Genomic DNA, 17,272 nt, shown 5'->3' with positions numbered 1-17,272 from the left:
GCATCCTCACTGCCATTTTGAAGTGTGGTGATGCTGATACACAAGACACTGTAGCACTTTAATTAGAGCAGCTTTCACAGCTGCCTTAATTAAAGTGCTACCCCCTCCTCCCTGACACCCTGAAGCACGTGTAAAAATGCCATTAGTCTCTGTATCTAACTAGTCCTTGATCTCTCCTTTGAGACTGTCAACAATGAGATTGGGTGCTGGGGCCTGGCACTACCCGACCTGTCCCTGCATGTTGGGATAAGTCACCTGCAGGGTCCATAGCTTCCCATGGGGCTGGAAATGTAGTGGTGGGGGAGCACTACACTGCTGTCTCACTGCTAAATTTCTGGATCTGCAAGCCAGATGACATGGGGTCATGGGCCAGATCTGGCCTGAGGATTGGGGTTGAGGACCCCTGTTTTAATGTTTCAGTGATTTCATTTCCCAAGTTTCATAACACAGTCTACTTTAACTGAATTGTACCTGGTGACTCTTGTGATAATTCATCCACCCAGATTTTAGTCATCTTCTGGCTTTCTGTTTCATGATGTTCATTCTCACGGTGTTCCTCACAATGAGTGAGAAAGTCTATGTAGGTTATTTTTCAGAAATGATTCACCTTCAGGTATCAGTCTGCATTTTAAGGATGTGCTTTCCGTTATTTTATTCATGCTTTTTAGAGAACTTGAGAAATAAAACAGGATCAGACTCCAATGTCCATTGTGTTTAGGTTCTGGGCACTGATGGTGGCCAGCAAAAGTTGCTTCAGACCACAGTGGAAGAAAACACACATTGAGTAGATAAGAGAGACTTTGTCTCTCTTCCTAGTCTCCCAATAGATACAGGTTGACTTAAGTGCTAAAGTACAAGGCTCTATTTATCTTTTAAAACTCTTTTAAAAGCAAGACATTCTGGTCAGAGACATACTTCTGATCATCCATGCCTTTGGGTGATCCATTGCTTTGTATGTTTATTATGATTTAAGGGGACCTATTCTGTTCTCCGTAGTTAAGGAGAACTATGTCCTCTTCCTATCTGAGTTTTTTCCATTCCCCATGTCATTGTCATATGTGAAAAAGTTGTAATTCAGATTATATGTTTCTGTATGAATAATTTGTCAGGGCAGGACAAGGATGAAACATCTTACTAATGCAGCAATATATTTCAGACCAATTCTGATCAATAAGGGCATGTCTACACTGCAGAATGATCATGCCAGGTGGCTAGTGAGAGTCAAGTGCTAATTAGCTTACCTGCAGCACTGTAAGAACTTGATTCTTAGAGAAGCAAGTCTAATTGCTATCATTGTGCTGATAACATGTGGTTGATAGTGCTGGGTGGGACAGGCCCGTGTACCATTATGTACTATTTATGACCAAATCAGCAAAATGCTGCAAACGGTATAGTATAATCAACTACCTTCACTTTCGTGGTGTTTTGACGAATTGTTTCTTATCAGTGAGACTTTCCTTGGATGTAAGATTATTTTATTAATGTAGGCATGTATATTCATCCTCTGTGTACGTGTGTGTGTGTGTTTCAAGCTTTCTTCTCCCCCATCTCCATTATTTCTCTTATTTGGATTCTCAGTGACATCTTTTAAATGGGTTGTTTTGGGTATTTAGGTTCTAGAGAATTCTGTTTGGAAAGCATGTTTTGAGTTATGAAGGCCTGAGGAACATTGGTGGGAGGCTAGTAGTGAGCCAAAATAAATGAGCAATAGACTTACTTGCTTATTTTAGACATTGCATTATTTTTCTTATCTCTAGTGTGGCTTAGAAATCTTGACATGCAAAACGGTGCATCATTTGAGAATGGTGAGGATATGACACACAAGTACATCTCATAAAAATGTACTACACTGAATAGCAACTTATTAACAAATTGCCCTATCTAAATCTGACAAATATGTATGTCATAGTGGAATCAGTTTCACAATAATCAAAATGTATCCAGTGGAGAACAATGTGAATTCGTATGGAGTAAAAGAAATGGACGTATGTATTCACCTGTTAGGAAAATAAGTCCCCCACAAAAATAACCAAGTGGAATGTGAATGTATGCAAAGAAAATGTTGACCTCAAGGTCATCAGTAAAAATGAACTGGGGAGACAAAATCTAGGCTTCTTCAGTCTTGAACCATCTTAATAGGAAAGACCATTTGAGGAAAGGATCCCTGAACTTTCTAAAACTTATGATCTTTGTTAGTAGTGTTGAAGTAATGTTACTGCTGTGATGGTTCAGGAGATATGAAAAAGGCAAGAGCTTTTGAGGGTGATATCTTTTATAGGCAAGCTTTCAGGTACCACAGTACCCTTCCTGAGGCTTAGAGACAGAAACAGACACAGCTGAGCTAAATGGCAGCAGGAACAAAACCTTGTCAAGTGTAGGGGATTTCTTTAGGGTATTTCAAGCTGACCCCTCAAAATTACTCCTTACTTTTGAGTTTGAGGCCTAGTTGTCATCTTCAAATTGAAAATATACATCCCCAATTTCCTAAGGCCAAGTGTAATCTAGAACAGTGGTTCTCAAACTTCTTTGTACCAGGACCCATTTGTAAACATCAATGGCCAGTCCCAACCTGCTATCCTCCACCTCCAGTGTGTGGGGCTGGGGGTGGGTATGTGGGGTAAGGGGTGCATGTGTGGGGCATGGGGAGGTCCTTGCAGGTTGGAACTCTGCCAGCCTGCAGGGAAAAGCTGCGGTTTCCCACACTTTTCTCCCTTAAAGGAGAATACATTTTTAACGTTTGTTGATCCATTTTTAAATTTTGTTCATGACCCTTTCATATATTCTTGGGATCCAGTTTTGGATTGCGACCCACAGGTTGAGAAATGCTGATTTGGAGTGTGTCTCAGACCAAAAGTGAAAGTAAGGAAATGGCATTAGAGTACTGGCAATGAGAACAGTATGGTTTCCAACTGAACTGCTACATAATGAAGGGAGGACATGTTGTCTCCTTCCCCAAAAGTTCTGACAACTGTCCCTCTTGGAGGTGAGGATGGGAGTTTGCTGGAAGTAGTTACTAGTTATCTTAAATGGGAAGAAAAAGTGTGAATTTACTGGTTCTCTACAAAGAGAAAGGAATGGAATTGTGGACAAGGCCCCTTGACCCTCTGCACCCATCCTCAGGAAGACAGCAAAAAAATTAAAGAGGGATCCCAAGTCATTTTAAGGTGGCATGGTGGAGTGGTGTAAGATCCAGAAGTAGTTTTCTGGGTCTGATTCAAATCACTTTGGTACAGGTTATCTTGATACAGTTTCATACCTTCATGGTCCCTCAGCACAAAAGAAACCTTGGAGTGCTATACTTGGGTAAACTGAAATTGCAAAACCTATGAGCTGCAAGTTTCACAGTTCCCCTCTTTGGAGAACATTCATGGATGAGTCATATCCTGCATTACCTGGCACTTGCACAATCCAGGGGAAATGGCACAACATGATTCTTTCATGTTAATTTACATGAGACTGATATTTGTTGGAATAAATTTCTTGTCATGTGGTACAGCAAGATACATATCTGTCAACAAAGACAAGCAAAACAAAGATATGGATCAGGAATAATGGATCAGAAGTGGCAGAAAATAGCAATGACACTTAAATCATGAATACGTTTTTGTTTTGCTTTGTTTTACTGGAAAGCCAGATGCACAAGTTAGACCAGTTCCCAAACCAGTTCAAATTAGATGACTATTGTTTGCGAAGCAGCTCACTGTCAGTGACAATAATACGGAGATAAAAGAGTTCTTTATCAAGTTTCCTAGTTGTTGTTGTTTTCTAAAAATATGCTGTGCTCTGTGCATCTTGGGTATTCCCTTGAAGTCGGAATGAATTCAAGTGAAATACTTTATATTCACACTTGACCCACAAAAAATTGATGCAAGTATTTGTTTCATTGCAGGCATAAAGGAGAAGTTGGCTCTAAGGTTCTAATCTGGAATAAAATTTAGAAATTCTTCGTTTTCATATCTATGGTTTTTCAGGAAATAGTCATACTAGGAGAAACTGGTTGCATCTACACATGCACTTTACTGTGGTGTAGACTAATTAGCTGTGGAGTAAAGCATCACTGTCTACATGTGCAATGGTATTAGGCTGCAGTAAACTAATTAATGCTGCAGTAAGATAGTAATGTTAGAAACAGTACTATTTTATGCTGGAATAATTTACTGTGATTAAACACACACATAGACTCTGACTGTAGCCATAAATTGTACCTGGTCAGCCCAGCCAGCAGTGGGCCAGTCTCCTGCCTACTGCCCAGTCACATATCTCCTCACTTTCAGCACCCTCATGTCCCAGCCAGCCCCTCTGCTGCCCAACATCGTGACCCAAAGCCTGGGGCTAACCCCCCATGTCCCCTGCCAGTCCAGGCCTGCTCCACCCTGGATCCAATTGCTGGGTGCATGTATAGACGTGGTGCCTGGGAGTAGTTTATTTCAGCTCAAACTGCTCTGGAGTTTATTGCTTCACATAAATTACATGTGTTATCACATCCTTTGTACTTTTAAAAAGAATCTCAGATACAGGCTAGTATCCTCTATTTGCATGAAATGGCATAGTTGTCAAAAATGCACCGGGTCATGACAATTTACACCTGCCAGATCCAAAGCATTCCTATCAACAGGAGGCATGTAGGTTTCCACCCTTCATCTATTATTGGAGTTTTTTTGTGTATGTATTTGTACTAAAGAAATTATATCTTGGGTTTTGTATTCTTTTCTTGCCAAGTTAGCATTCAAGGTTAGAGCAATTTTTCACACCCAGAACTAATTTTTTTTTATTCCCTCACACCTCCTTTCAAGTCTCCATGTGCTAGGTAAAGCATTTGCTAATGGTTAGCAACTTTCTGCACCTGTAGTTCTGTCATTTTAGGAAACTGGAATAGGTTTTCCTTACTCTAGCATGTTAAGATACAACGTGTGCCCCTGGGCTGAATGCCTGAAAGTATGCAGTAGCACCAATTGCAGACAGTGTGAAGGCAGCAGCTCTGAGGGCCTCGAGCTTGTCAGCATTGAGACTCTGAGCATTAGTAGTTCAAACTGAGGCAATTCTTCCATGCTATGATATAAAACCAGCCTGTTCCTGTCATCTTTGCACCAAAGGAAACTGTTTGTTAGTTGATGAATAAGGTCTGAAGTGTAAACTTCACATTGAGACTCATGCCATTACCTTACGTGTTTTTGAAAGGAGGGAAATTTGTGCTTTTAGCTTGCTTTCACTCAGATGTCAATATACTGTGAGGGTTTCTTCTTGTGAAATGCCATGCAACAGGGTTGGATAGGGCTGCATAAAATATTTCTCTCTCATGAAAACACTTCAGAAGAAAAGAGATTTTTTTCATGTTTGCTCCAAGTTCATTAAAAACAAAGAGTTGAATGAAATATATACATGTATATTTTAAATTCCATATTTTCCTCCACTGGAAATTAGGAACATTCAGACCCCCATTTTTATCTTAAATATTTTGAGACACCCCACCCTCCGGCCTAAAATTGAGACATTGGGCGTGACTCATGTCCATTAAGTCTGTTTGCTGCTAGTCTCACAGTAGAGAGGGTACTTCAACCCAAGGGCTACTCTCCACAGTGGATGGGCCCTGCCCAGAAGCTCCTATGCTAGCCAAACCCTTTCAATATTGGGGCTTGGCATGTTTACATTTTGGCAAGTTCACAGCAGGAGTGTGAACCCAGGGTTGAGAGGGAGGTGTTATAGACCTGGACAGTATACAGGTAACTCCTCAGCTATGGTCAACTTGGGTAAGAATCTGGTCCTGATTTTGGACAGAGAACAATTTGAATTTCACAAGCTGCACTACATATAACCCTCTGCAGGACAGTATTTAAATGACAATTATTAATGGCATAGAAGGGAAAAATTACTCCCTTCTATACCTTCTGTTCATTGAATAGTTCCTTAAATGGAAATATTTCTGAACCACTAGAACTAAGCATGGTATGTATAATTAATATATAATTATATGCATATACATCTATCGATAGATAGATAGATAGATAGATATTAGGGGTGTGTGAAATGGGTCATATTTGATTTGGGTTTGGATTCCGCCTGATTTGGGGGACAGTGATTCAATCCATTGATCTGAAGATTCGATGCTGATTTGGAGAATCAGTGATTTGGACATAGACACAGATTTAAATGTTTTTTCTACATACCTTGAGGTACCAGGCACGGATTGTGAATACTGAGATGGTGGGGTGGATGGAGCATCCCACAGGAGCATGGGGGGAGGGCCCGTGTGCTCAGGGGTGGACCCCCCTGCTCCCCACTGGCTTGGCGACCCCCAGACCCAGGAGGCACAAGTCGCTGAGCCAGGGGGCAAGGGGAGGGTCCCCTGCATGCTCTGCAGTGGATCCAGAAGTGGACCATAAGTGCTTCAGGTCCACTTCTGGGTCCACCACCAAGTGCTTCTGGTCCACTTCTGGGTCCACCACCAAGTGCACTGCGGACCACCCCCACGCCCCCGTGGGACGCTCCCTCTGCCCCACTATCTCAGCATTCATGAGCCACCTGATACCGTGAAGTATGTAGAAAAAACATTTAAAGCTGTGTCTATGTCTGAATCATTGAATCTCTCTTAATCGATTTGGAGGGTTCCGATTTGATTCAGATTAAAGGGTCTCCTGATTCAGTTTGGATTCGGAGATTCGGCTGCTGAATCGAGGTGAATCTCCATTGAATCGAATCGGTGACCGAAGCTTTGCACAGCCCTAATGTATATATTTATATCAGATATATTTTTAAAAGATCAGATACAGTTATATCCATGTTACAGTCTCTAACACTGAGGAGTTCAGTTCATTGAAGTTCAGCTTAAAAGTCCAGATTTAGCAAGTTAAACTTCACTTATATATGTGTGTGTGTGGATTTATTAATTTATATAAATTAAATTTGAATTGTTCTAAATCTGGATCCTACTACTTTTAAGCTGAATCATTCACTGAACTGATCTTCTCAGTGCTAGAGACTGTAAAGTAGATATAACTGTATCTGATAGTTTTGAGTGAGGCTTTTGCTGATATTTTAACTAGAGTAGAAAGAGCAACCGGTAAGCTGATCAAGGGGATTTTTCACATTTTTGGGACCCAATTCATCACAATGTCACTTCATTTTTTTTGTCAGTATAACTACTACTGGGAGGAAAAAAGGAATTAATTCACTGGAGATTACTTCCTTTAATGTTTATATTGTAACATTACCACCTTAAAGACACGCTGTGCTTCCTTTCCATCCAATGGCATGGGATCCAGTGAATCCCAAATCTGTCATTTAATACCTTAATTAGTATTGCTCTCTTGGCAATGTATTTTAAGACAGGGAGAGGATGTCAGAGAGGTTATACCTATGCTACTCAACCCTAATAATAGTTGCCTGAAATATATATTGTCTTACCAGGGACACTGACTTATCAGGTTCAAAAGGAAAGAAAAATCACCCAAGGAAGTAAAATCAAGCTTAAAGCCGGTCACACTTTCTCAGCTATTTTAGATATAAAAAAATTGTTTAGCTGATGTAATTAAATAGCATTAAAGTCACAGTGATTTTCTGTGGAAAGGTGAACTATAGGTCAGGCTAAGTCTGCATTCTTGAAATAATGTTAGACTGCACGCCTATGTCCTCATGGGATCCCATTCATATCAGTGGATGAAACAATTCATCCAGACAATGCATGCTGCAGCAATGGAGTCTATTACACCTTATGTTTTGTTGACATTATTTAACTTGAATACAAAGAACAAACACTTAAGAGAAACCATTCTTCGAAAGATTCAACAGCCTCACTTCTTTTAAAGTAGGGCTGAAATAGTTCTTGAACTATCACTTTGATTCTCCATCCAGCAAAAATGTGGCTTAAAAGAAATGAAAAAATAGAAGAAGAAATAATAAAGAAATGCAAAGAAAAAGAAAGAAACCTTTCAAACATTTTCTTATGCATCATAAAGTACAAAATATGGGTATAGACCCTTTTTTCCACTTTTACATATCACCTTTAGGGAAAAACAAAAATGTTTAAAGCGACTAAGCAAAGGCTTAAACTTAACCTAGAGGCAAATCAGTAACTTTATACTGAAATGTCATTCCTTTATGTGTTCAGGAGAGTGAAATGAATAATGGAGAAGAATTTATCCACTCATCTTGGGATAGGCAGCCACCTGGAATATAGTTCCCATTTGCTATACTTTAAGATTTAGCTTGCAAGAATATAGTGTTCCAGGGCCTGAAAGGATATACTAAACTGTTTATGCAGTATTTTTCCATACTTTATTACCTGTGCTGTTTTAGGAGTAAACCACAGGGAAACCCATATAGTAGAGGGCCAGAAGAAGCTGAAGGTCACTTCAGAATTTTCAGGATATCATCCCTTTTAGTGTGAGCAGTTTGGGATGATGTTTTATGGGGAAAGGGCAACACCTCTCACTATCTTGGCTACAGGGCCTCCAGAAAAAGGCAATTCCAGGTCAACGGCAAAAGAATTCATTCATTGTAGATGGTGGTAGTTTAGTTAGGCTGTATTGGCTGTCCCTTTCTGCCTTCAAGAACCAGTATATTCTTGGTTTCCCCACTTAACTAAAACCTGTGATGGCATTCAGAAGGCAATGAAATTGATTTAAGACCAGAATCTTCCATGGATACCTATGGACTGAGATGAATATAGTGAGATGAATATGGTCAGTTCCCTTTTTTGATCCTCGCATCCCAAATCCTACAGAACATCTATTAGAGCATCTTGCACAAAATGGGTCATCACTCAAGCACAATGATATGTACTTTCTCTGTGACTGGAGTTAGGGGGGAGACTGTCTCTGTAGAGTTCCTTCCCCTTGTATCAACAGTGTGGATATGCCAGAGTTTATTATTTTCTTTACTGTTCCTGTTGCCCACTCTTTTATTATTAATGTGTACACCTCCAGAGCAGTTGGATGAATCAATCTGTCAGAGTGTGGTACCAAAATGCCCCAAAGTCATCATCCTTATAGACCACCACCCATTTTCTAATAAATTTATCAGAGGTGTGATACCATGACCATAAGATGTTCAGATTCCTTTAGTGCAATGAACCCTTTAGCTCAGCTAGGGTACTGGAGCACTCTGGGGTGTCTTGAGACCCTTTCAAAGGTGCTACAGGTTGCCATGCAATGCTAACACTCTTAAGTGTGCAAACATGATTCACAAGATAAACCCAGGCATTTCAAATAGGAATCTATAGTGCTAAAACATTCTGACCTGTTGTGATCTTCCTGAGTTCTTTGCAACAGAAGAATTGTTTTTCTATAGTCAAAAAAGCAAATGAAAAGTAAGAGCTGTCATTTTCCAAGAGGTGCCTCAGATCTAAAACAGTTGAGAACCATTTGTTCTAGTGAGTGAGGTGCCAGCAGTTAGACAGCTTGGGAAGGAGCTATGTGGGAGATTCACAAGCTTGTGACAAAGGAATTAAATTTTTCTTTTGTATTGTGTACTTTAGTCTATTCATGGTCTCCTGGGGAGGAATTTTAAAATTTGGTCATTAGCCTCAAAGGTGGTTTGGGGAGGGAGGGAGACTTCCTGAACTCAGAAAGAGTTTGTGATGGTTTTAATGTGACTTCATGAAAATTCTTGTTTGTAATATTTAGGTTAGTTGCTCCTAGTGTGACTCTGGATCTTTCCAATAATATATTTGACTTGCAAAGAAAGCAAATTAAAGAGGAAATGGTCATGATTAACCTTTCTGGTTTGAAGCAAACCTAGTTACATTGCAGGCCCAAACCATCACAGACATGTTTACCCTAGATCAGTAAAATGTTGAATCAAACAAATAATTCTATTATAAACAGATAATAGCTGGCCCCTCCCTCTGCCACGCTGGGCTCTGCCATGCCGGGCTCCCAGTGCCCTTAACGAGTGTTACGGACAGACAGATGGACTAAGCTCTGAGGACCAAGCTACACGAAGAAGGCGATTGGATTTGAGGCAACATCAAGAGAGCTGTGCAAATGAGTCCTAAGAGAAGGCTACTGTGAGAGGACAATTAGATCCACAATGCCATCAAGAACGCTGTGCAAATGAATCGCAAGAGGAGGCTGCTGTGAGAAGACAATTAAATACACAACATAATCAAGAAAGTTGTGCAAATGAGTCCCAAGAAAATCCCACTGTGAGAAGACTGTTACATGCACAACACCATCAGGAAAGTCACCATCAAGAAAGTCACCATTCATCCATCATTCTTGATGGGCAATTCATTAGTACTGTTATAAGCATGAACCAAGATCCACTGAAGCCAACAGAAGACTACCATTAACTTCAATGAGCTTTGGATCAGGCCCTTTGTCTTGCACTATAGATTTCATAGACATTAGGGCTGGAATGGACCTCATGAGATATTAAATACAATACCAGTGCTTAATAAGTTAGGGTAAAATAACTTTGTCTTTCCCTCCCTTTATCATTTTCTAAAGCCCTGTGTCCCGGAGAACAGGGTAATGAATAGGACTCACCTGCAGCTCAGGACCCTGAAGGGAGGGGAGTAGACGAGGAGAGCTGTGGGGCCCAGCTGGCCGGTGAGCACCAGGACCGGGAGTCGTGGTTGCTTAAGGGCAGGTTAGGTGGTGTCACCCCATGACTGGGGAACGAGGCCAGCAGATAAAGGACGCACCAAAGGTGGTGTGAGGCCAGGGTGCAAGGGTGGCAGAGCCCCGTGAAGTGACCGCTGAAGGATCCTGGGCCACGGAGTATCCCGCATACCGACCCCTTACACTAAGGAACACCAAATCATGGCAGGCGAGAATGGGGTTGGGGACACGGAGAGAAGAGAGCTACTCCAACACCGACAAGATCCCAACAGGTGTTTGACATCTACCTGCAAGGCAAGAACCACTCGAGAATGGTTAATTGAAGCCCAGCGGTCACACCCTGCTAAAGCAGTGGTTCTCAAATGTTTTAGACTCAAGGCACGCCTTGGAAAAGTGCCAACTTTTATCAGTTTATTAGAACAGTACCCTATTTTGATTCTATTTATGGCAGTATCAGCATTTGCACTCTAGAAAGCCCATCCTTTTGGGAGTGTATAGCTCAAAAGATATAAAAATATGGCCTCAAGTCAATATTTGAAATGGAGAAAAAGGTGGAAATATTTTTAAGTAGCACTGATTATTTTAATCTATATATAGATAGATATCTATATAATATATAACATATATATATAAAACATATAGGTATATATTTTTTCTGGTGAACAGTAAATAACTGAATCTGCTCATATTTACAGATGTGCAAATGAGAAATAACCCTACTGAAAACACTGGGTTTACACCAACATAGAGTTGGGTCTTCAAGATGTATTGCAGTCTTAACTTCAACCCTGAACAGCTGTAGTTTTATGTACCTATGAAGTGAAAACCAATTGAAACAATTATAAACTGCTTCAGTTGTATCAGACTTTATCACCTGTAATAATGAAACTTTACTTGCCCCAACTATCATTATTTACTCTGTATGTCTGTCTCTATCATAAACGTGACTACCTTGGTTTCCAGAAAAAGGGAGCAGGGGAGGAGTATAGTCAGAAATAATGTGGCAGCAACCATATCTACCTTCTGTTGTATAGTTTTTTAAAAATGTGGATAATAGATAGCCATACTGTGGCTCTGAAAACACTCACACCTATGGACAGTCTAGCCAAATTCATTGGAGCTACTCATACAAGTAAAAACAAGCACCTAAATGTTTTTAGGATTAGGGCCTGTATAATTATGCAGCTGGTTAGACTGTTTACTTTTCAGCCCTCCTACTGCATTTGTCATGCAATATATTTTTCAAAATAGTGAATAATTATATCATCATCCAAATTAGACATGGGGGAGAGGTTAATAATATTCGCTATATCTTAATGAAACCAAAATTGTCCTGTACATTGCAGTTTCATAAATGAGTAAATAATACGCTTTATATTTAGAAAAATCCATGGACTCTTTTTTTAACTGTAATCTGTAATAGTGAGAAACGTGGCATTAAAAACTGTTTTTAGGTAGAAGCATGGGTGTGGCCCAAGCCAACAAAAGCCAAGAAGCAGTCAAAATATACTGACTTTTAGTAAGGTATTTTGGGGAAAAGGCTTGTTGTGAACTGGCTTATCTGCTTCCTGGAGCAGGAAAATGCTTATGTGCTATGTAAGTCCTGTTAGATTCGAGTAGTGTAGAGGCCTTCTTGCTTATCTTGTTCACAGAGGTGACTTCACTTCTTGTTACTCAGTCAGACTGCTCTCAACCCTAGTGTGCATGAACAAGTAGAGGGGAAAGGGTCAAGGATAACTGTAGACCATGTGCTCAGAGGAGTACAGGCATGAACAACTGGTGCCTCCCATGACTGGGGCAGCACCATGGTGGTGAGTGGTGAGCGGGGACTGCCCACAGCTACCGCTGACCATGTTGGCAGTGGGGTGGGGAGAAATGTATGGGTGGCAACCATCCACAGAAACAGCTTTGGCAGCAGCCAATCTTGGGGGGCACATGCCCCCCTATAGCCCCCCCCACGCATTGCCTATGAGTCTAGAGATTTCTTCTTCCATGTTCTTCATAGTGTAAGTTGTTCCAAAGTCTGTGAGGAGAAGGAAGTGCTGCATCTCCCTTAAGGGATTGCAGAGGTGAAAAGCTGTAGAGATGGGAGCAGAGCGTATCACAGGGGTGGGCAAAATGTGGCCCAGGGGCTGGATGTGGCCCACCAGGCCATTCTGTCTGGCCCACGGAGCCCCTAAAAAATTTAGAAAATTAATATTAATCTGCCCTGGGCTGCCTGTCATGCAGCCCTCGATGGCTTGCCGAAACTCAGTAAGTGATCCTCTGCCCAAAATAATTGCCAGCCCTGGTGTATCACCATACAGAATGATTCAAAGTGCACACACACCTTGTGCTCTAGAGAGATGAGTTGAGAGACACGAGCCCAGGGGAATGGCCCACTGCATGATCAGCTTGGTGCCACAGTTTTTGTGTCCTGTACTGTCAAGTCTTCCTTACTGCATATTTTTATGATGGAACCTAATTTTTAATATTGTGTTCACTCCACATCTGCTCCTTATGGGCATGGAACAGATGACAATGAAGTTATGGAGAAGGGAAAAATATGGAATCTCATTTTTATAGACTTTTTACAATTATGGCCTTTTATCAAAATATATTTCTTTTGGTCTGAGTTTTGCATTGACCTTGGAAGTCATTATTCATTTATTCTTTGTCTGAAGACTACCTCACATCCATTCTGCAGTGGGATACATGACCAATATTTAGCATTTATTTCAAAGAGAGTTTTGATTCAGAGATTCAAACCCAAGAATGAGACATTTCATTTGTCATGTATTGAGACTGGAGTATATAGAACTAGGAAATAGGTGTCACCAATTGAAGATATTCAGATAATTCAATGTACACCTAGAACAACTATACTTTTAGGTGCCTAAGAAGTGAAAACTAAAGGTACAATTATAAACTACTTCAGCTATATATCTTCAGACCAAGTGAAACTCACTAAGTGGTTGGTTTGTATGGAATTCTCAACTACTATTTCTGCTTCTGATAAATAACATATGAAAATTGCCGTAACTAATCTTATTTATTCCATATTATATACTTGACTACCTCAGTTTCCCTTTGTTTGCTATTCAGCTGTTGTGTCTTATTCACAGATATGTGACAAAGAAATGCACTTACTATGAGGAATATATTGATATATACAGTCAATGTCAGCTGGAATATAGAGTAAAATAAAGGGGAGTAATGAGAATGTATAAACAAACAGCCTATGCTGTTTCATGTTGACACATATATGACACTAATCCAGAAACTTATGCCAGAGGCAAGTGAAGTATGTTTTGAAACACTAGAGGTATTCCTTCCGGGAATGCTTATATGGTACGATTTCTGTCTCATTGCTTTCAGTCAGACTCCACTGATCTATTAACAACGGTATCAATATCTGCAGTGGAAGATATGTGGGATATATTATTTCTGAAGATGTCTTTTTTGCATCTTGCAGTACACACTGATATACTTGTTAAATTCTAGCAGCAAAGAGATTTTAAAAAGTATACAATTTTAACCTATAGTTAAAAAATAGCAGTAGCAACCTTTTTATAACACAGGTCATGTACTAAGAAGCACAGCTTCATGTTGTAATGAAATGCATAGAAAATGTTGCTCTAGCAATCAGAGTTTCAGATTCAAGTGCTGGAGTATATTTGTGTAATTTTGCAGAATCATTTTCTTTGCATGTGTGTTTTCATAATAGCTGAAAACAATAGCTGAAAACAGAGACAAGAAATAGAAGTTCTCACAGAAGTTCTAAACTCCATGGATGGTTCAGACAGTAATAGAAATTTATTTCCTGAAAATAAGGTTTTATGACAGAAATTCTGACTCAGCTTGTGAGAAGAAGTCGGAGATGTTGTCCACTAGAAATAGGTAAGGCCATGTTTTCAGACTTCAGGTTTCCAAAGTTACTTACCAGGTACATTCACAGAGGATATTCTTCATCTGCTGAATTTATTAATCACTTTTGTTCATGGTTAATATTTCTAAATGTACTATAGTGTAAAGGATGCAAAGATGTTCACTTATTTAAATCTCTCTAGTGAATTTGTGTATTTTAGGGATTGTTGAAAAGGCTGATACTTTCATACTGTTGGAAAAAGACCAAATTATTTGGGAATATCTGGATTCAGAAGCAGATATAGTAAAAATAACAGATTATGAGTGGCTCGGGATTGAAAAGGAGTAAGGGTGGCTGCAGTAACACATGGCCTACGGCAGCAGAGACCCACCTTTTTGGGAGATGTGCCACAAATAAGTCCTGAATGCTTCCCAGGTGTCACTCCACTCCAGTCCCCTTCCTCTGGTGATCTGCCACTCTGCTTTCTGTTCCTGACCCTAGGCTCTCTGCCTGATCTGCTTTCTGTTTCCTTACCTGCACTCTGGCCCAGTTTACTGCTTTACTTTCTGTTCCTGGCCTATCTGCCATTGTGCTGCCTGTCTTCTCCCTAATCTGTTGTGTGCCACATACAGAGGCCACCTGTGCCACTTGCAGCACCTGTGCCTCGTGTTGGTCACTCTTGGCCTATGGAAAGGTAAAAATTCTGAAGTTTCTAATACAGTAGGATAGCGGGAGGTCTACTGGTGTACAGTCTACTGGTATTTCACAGCTGCAAGCATCAGGACTATTGCCCAAGTCCAGCCATTCTTCTGTACTCTATGTTTTTATATACTCAGATGTAACTTCCTCCCCTGAAAAAGCAGTTTTACTTTGTGGAAAAGCCCAGGTAAAAACATGCTCAGAAGAGAAGCCAGATAAGGTAGGTTTGCTGAGTAAGAGTTTGTGGCAGCTTAGAAAGCACCCTCCCAAGCTGCAAATTATCAAGATTTTCCCCCACAGATGCAGGGGGCTGGACCTGATGATCTGTAAGGTCCCTTCCAGCCCCTAACAACTTGTAAGGTGTCTAGATTATGGAATAAACTCCCTCCAGAGGTGGTGCAATCGCCTACCCTGGAAATCCTCAAGTGGAGACTGGATAGTCATCCTGCTGGGGTCACCTGACCCCACCTGTCTTTCCTGCCTGGTGCAGGGGGCTGGACCCAATGATCTTCCGAGGTCCCTTACAGTCGATGAACCAATGAACTATGAAACTCATGGTCTCAAGCAAGCCAATGACAAACTTCTATTTATAACACATCTTTGCACATTCAAGGGCCTCTCCATAGAAAACAGCTAGAAGCTTTGCCCCTCTACACCAGCCAAACTCTTAAGCATGTGGTAAGCTTGATGCATGTGAGTAATCTCAGACAAGTGTGGTTGAAGTGAAACTCTTACTTAAGAGATACAGTAAAAAATAAAATGAGATCTGAAATGAGTCTTGAGAATATGATCTCAATATGATAGCAGAATAAACCAGGAATTACAGGAGAAGAGGCTCCCACTGTTGTTTCACTGGTCATCTTTGCTGAACTTAAGTGACTAGATTCCCCTCCACCCCCCTCCTCCACCCTGATACACATTGTCTGGGATTAGAGAGATCCAAAAGGAGTCATAAGTAGGCTGAATTATCATTCCCTTCCTGGTTTTTGCCAATATTGTAGTATAGAGCTTCCACCATTTCCCCCCTCCTTAATATGTGAAAAAAACCAAGACTTCTAATGAAGAGAAGTGAAGGAATGAAGAATTCAGTCATTTTCCCCCGTTAACATAACATGGCTTCGTCATAACTTGAGCCCGTGGAATCAATCTTTTTTTTCACCAAACACTGATGTTCTGTCAGTATGTATCAATTTTAGCAGGGTTTCTGAGGAACCCTTTGGTTCCAGATTTCTTTGGAAGTGACCACTTCCAGAGAAGGAGGGTGAGCCCCAGATAGATCCAATAGTGAGCCCCTTTGGACTTTTGATCCAAAACCAGAAGTTTAGTTGCAACCCAAATGTTCTAATGATTTTGTTTTCATTCTGAGGTGGAACAAAAGTAAATTTCAAAAACTTGAGGGTTATTGTGAAACAAGACTGTTGTTCTCTAGCCAGCTCTACTTGTTAACTAAGAAGGCAAGATACTGATTTTTATGAGCACTTTGGTATAAATGCTTCACACATGGCTGGGCCAGGCTGAGTTCCTGGCCGACTACAGGCTCGGGCTGCTTGTTTCTATCTGTACGTGCTCATCCCTACTGCTGCAGCTGCCCAGAGTACCTGCCTGGGCTACCTGCATTAATACAATTTTAAGATAATACAGGCAGATCTTACAAACTCTTTAATCCTAGGTCATATGTACTGAGCTGCTTGATAGAGCATGAGCTGGGTCTGGAGCAAAATGAAGAGGAGCACTAGCATAACCTACTACTTTTTCATTAGGCCACTCATGATAATGTCCCCTTTCAGGGTAAAGTACTGAGCCCATTCTTGTGATTCATCCAACTTTGCTGCTCATGTGGAGAAGCAAGCAATTACTTCCATAAGAATAGTAGTGGACCTATACCAGAGCTGTAAGATGAACACTGTTAGACTTTGCATAAATTAAGATGTGGATCTAGATTTCTCCACTGATTCGTAAAATTTCTGTGTCAGTTTTGAGAAGATGTGCAAGGTCCAAACTCGGCATTTTGGCCAGCCCTAGTGTCAATGAGTAATTCATTCAAGGTTGCACTATTTATCCCTCCTTATTTTTAAGGCAACCACATTTTTAATGGCAGCTTTTTAAGATTCTACTTATAAGGGGACATTTCTTTTCTATGGGCTGAATTCTTGTTCATTTGGTCTCC

At 40.6% G+C, this 17,272-nt stretch overlaps 1 protein-coding gene across 1 annotated transcript in view; it reads left to right on the top strand.

Annotated features, from left to right (window-relative positions):
• The first annotated feature begins 1,934 nt into the window (after window positions 1–1,934).
• The window catches only part of LOC109298514 (orofacial cleft 1 candidate gene 1 protein homolog), a 78,985-nt gene continuing 63,647 nt past the window's right edge, over window positions 1,935–17,272 (top strand). Inside the window, exon 1 of the mRNA XM_019518648.1 lies at window positions 1,935–1,985. Within this exon, the coding sequence (XP_019374193.1) occupies window positions 1,935–1,985 (51 nt within the window). The remainder of the gene's footprint in view (window positions 1,986–17,272) is intronic.

This window comes from Gavialis gangeticus, unplaced genomic scaffold (assembly GCF_001723915.1).
Source record: "Gavialis gangeticus isolate Ggan-Ray unplaced genomic scaffold, GavGan_comp1, whole genome shotgun sequence".
NCBI classification, from domain to species: domain Eukaryota; kingdom Metazoa; phylum Chordata; order Crocodylia; family Gavialidae; genus Gavialis; species Gavialis gangeticus.
This window is presented reverse-complemented; position numbering and strand designations above follow the sequence as displayed.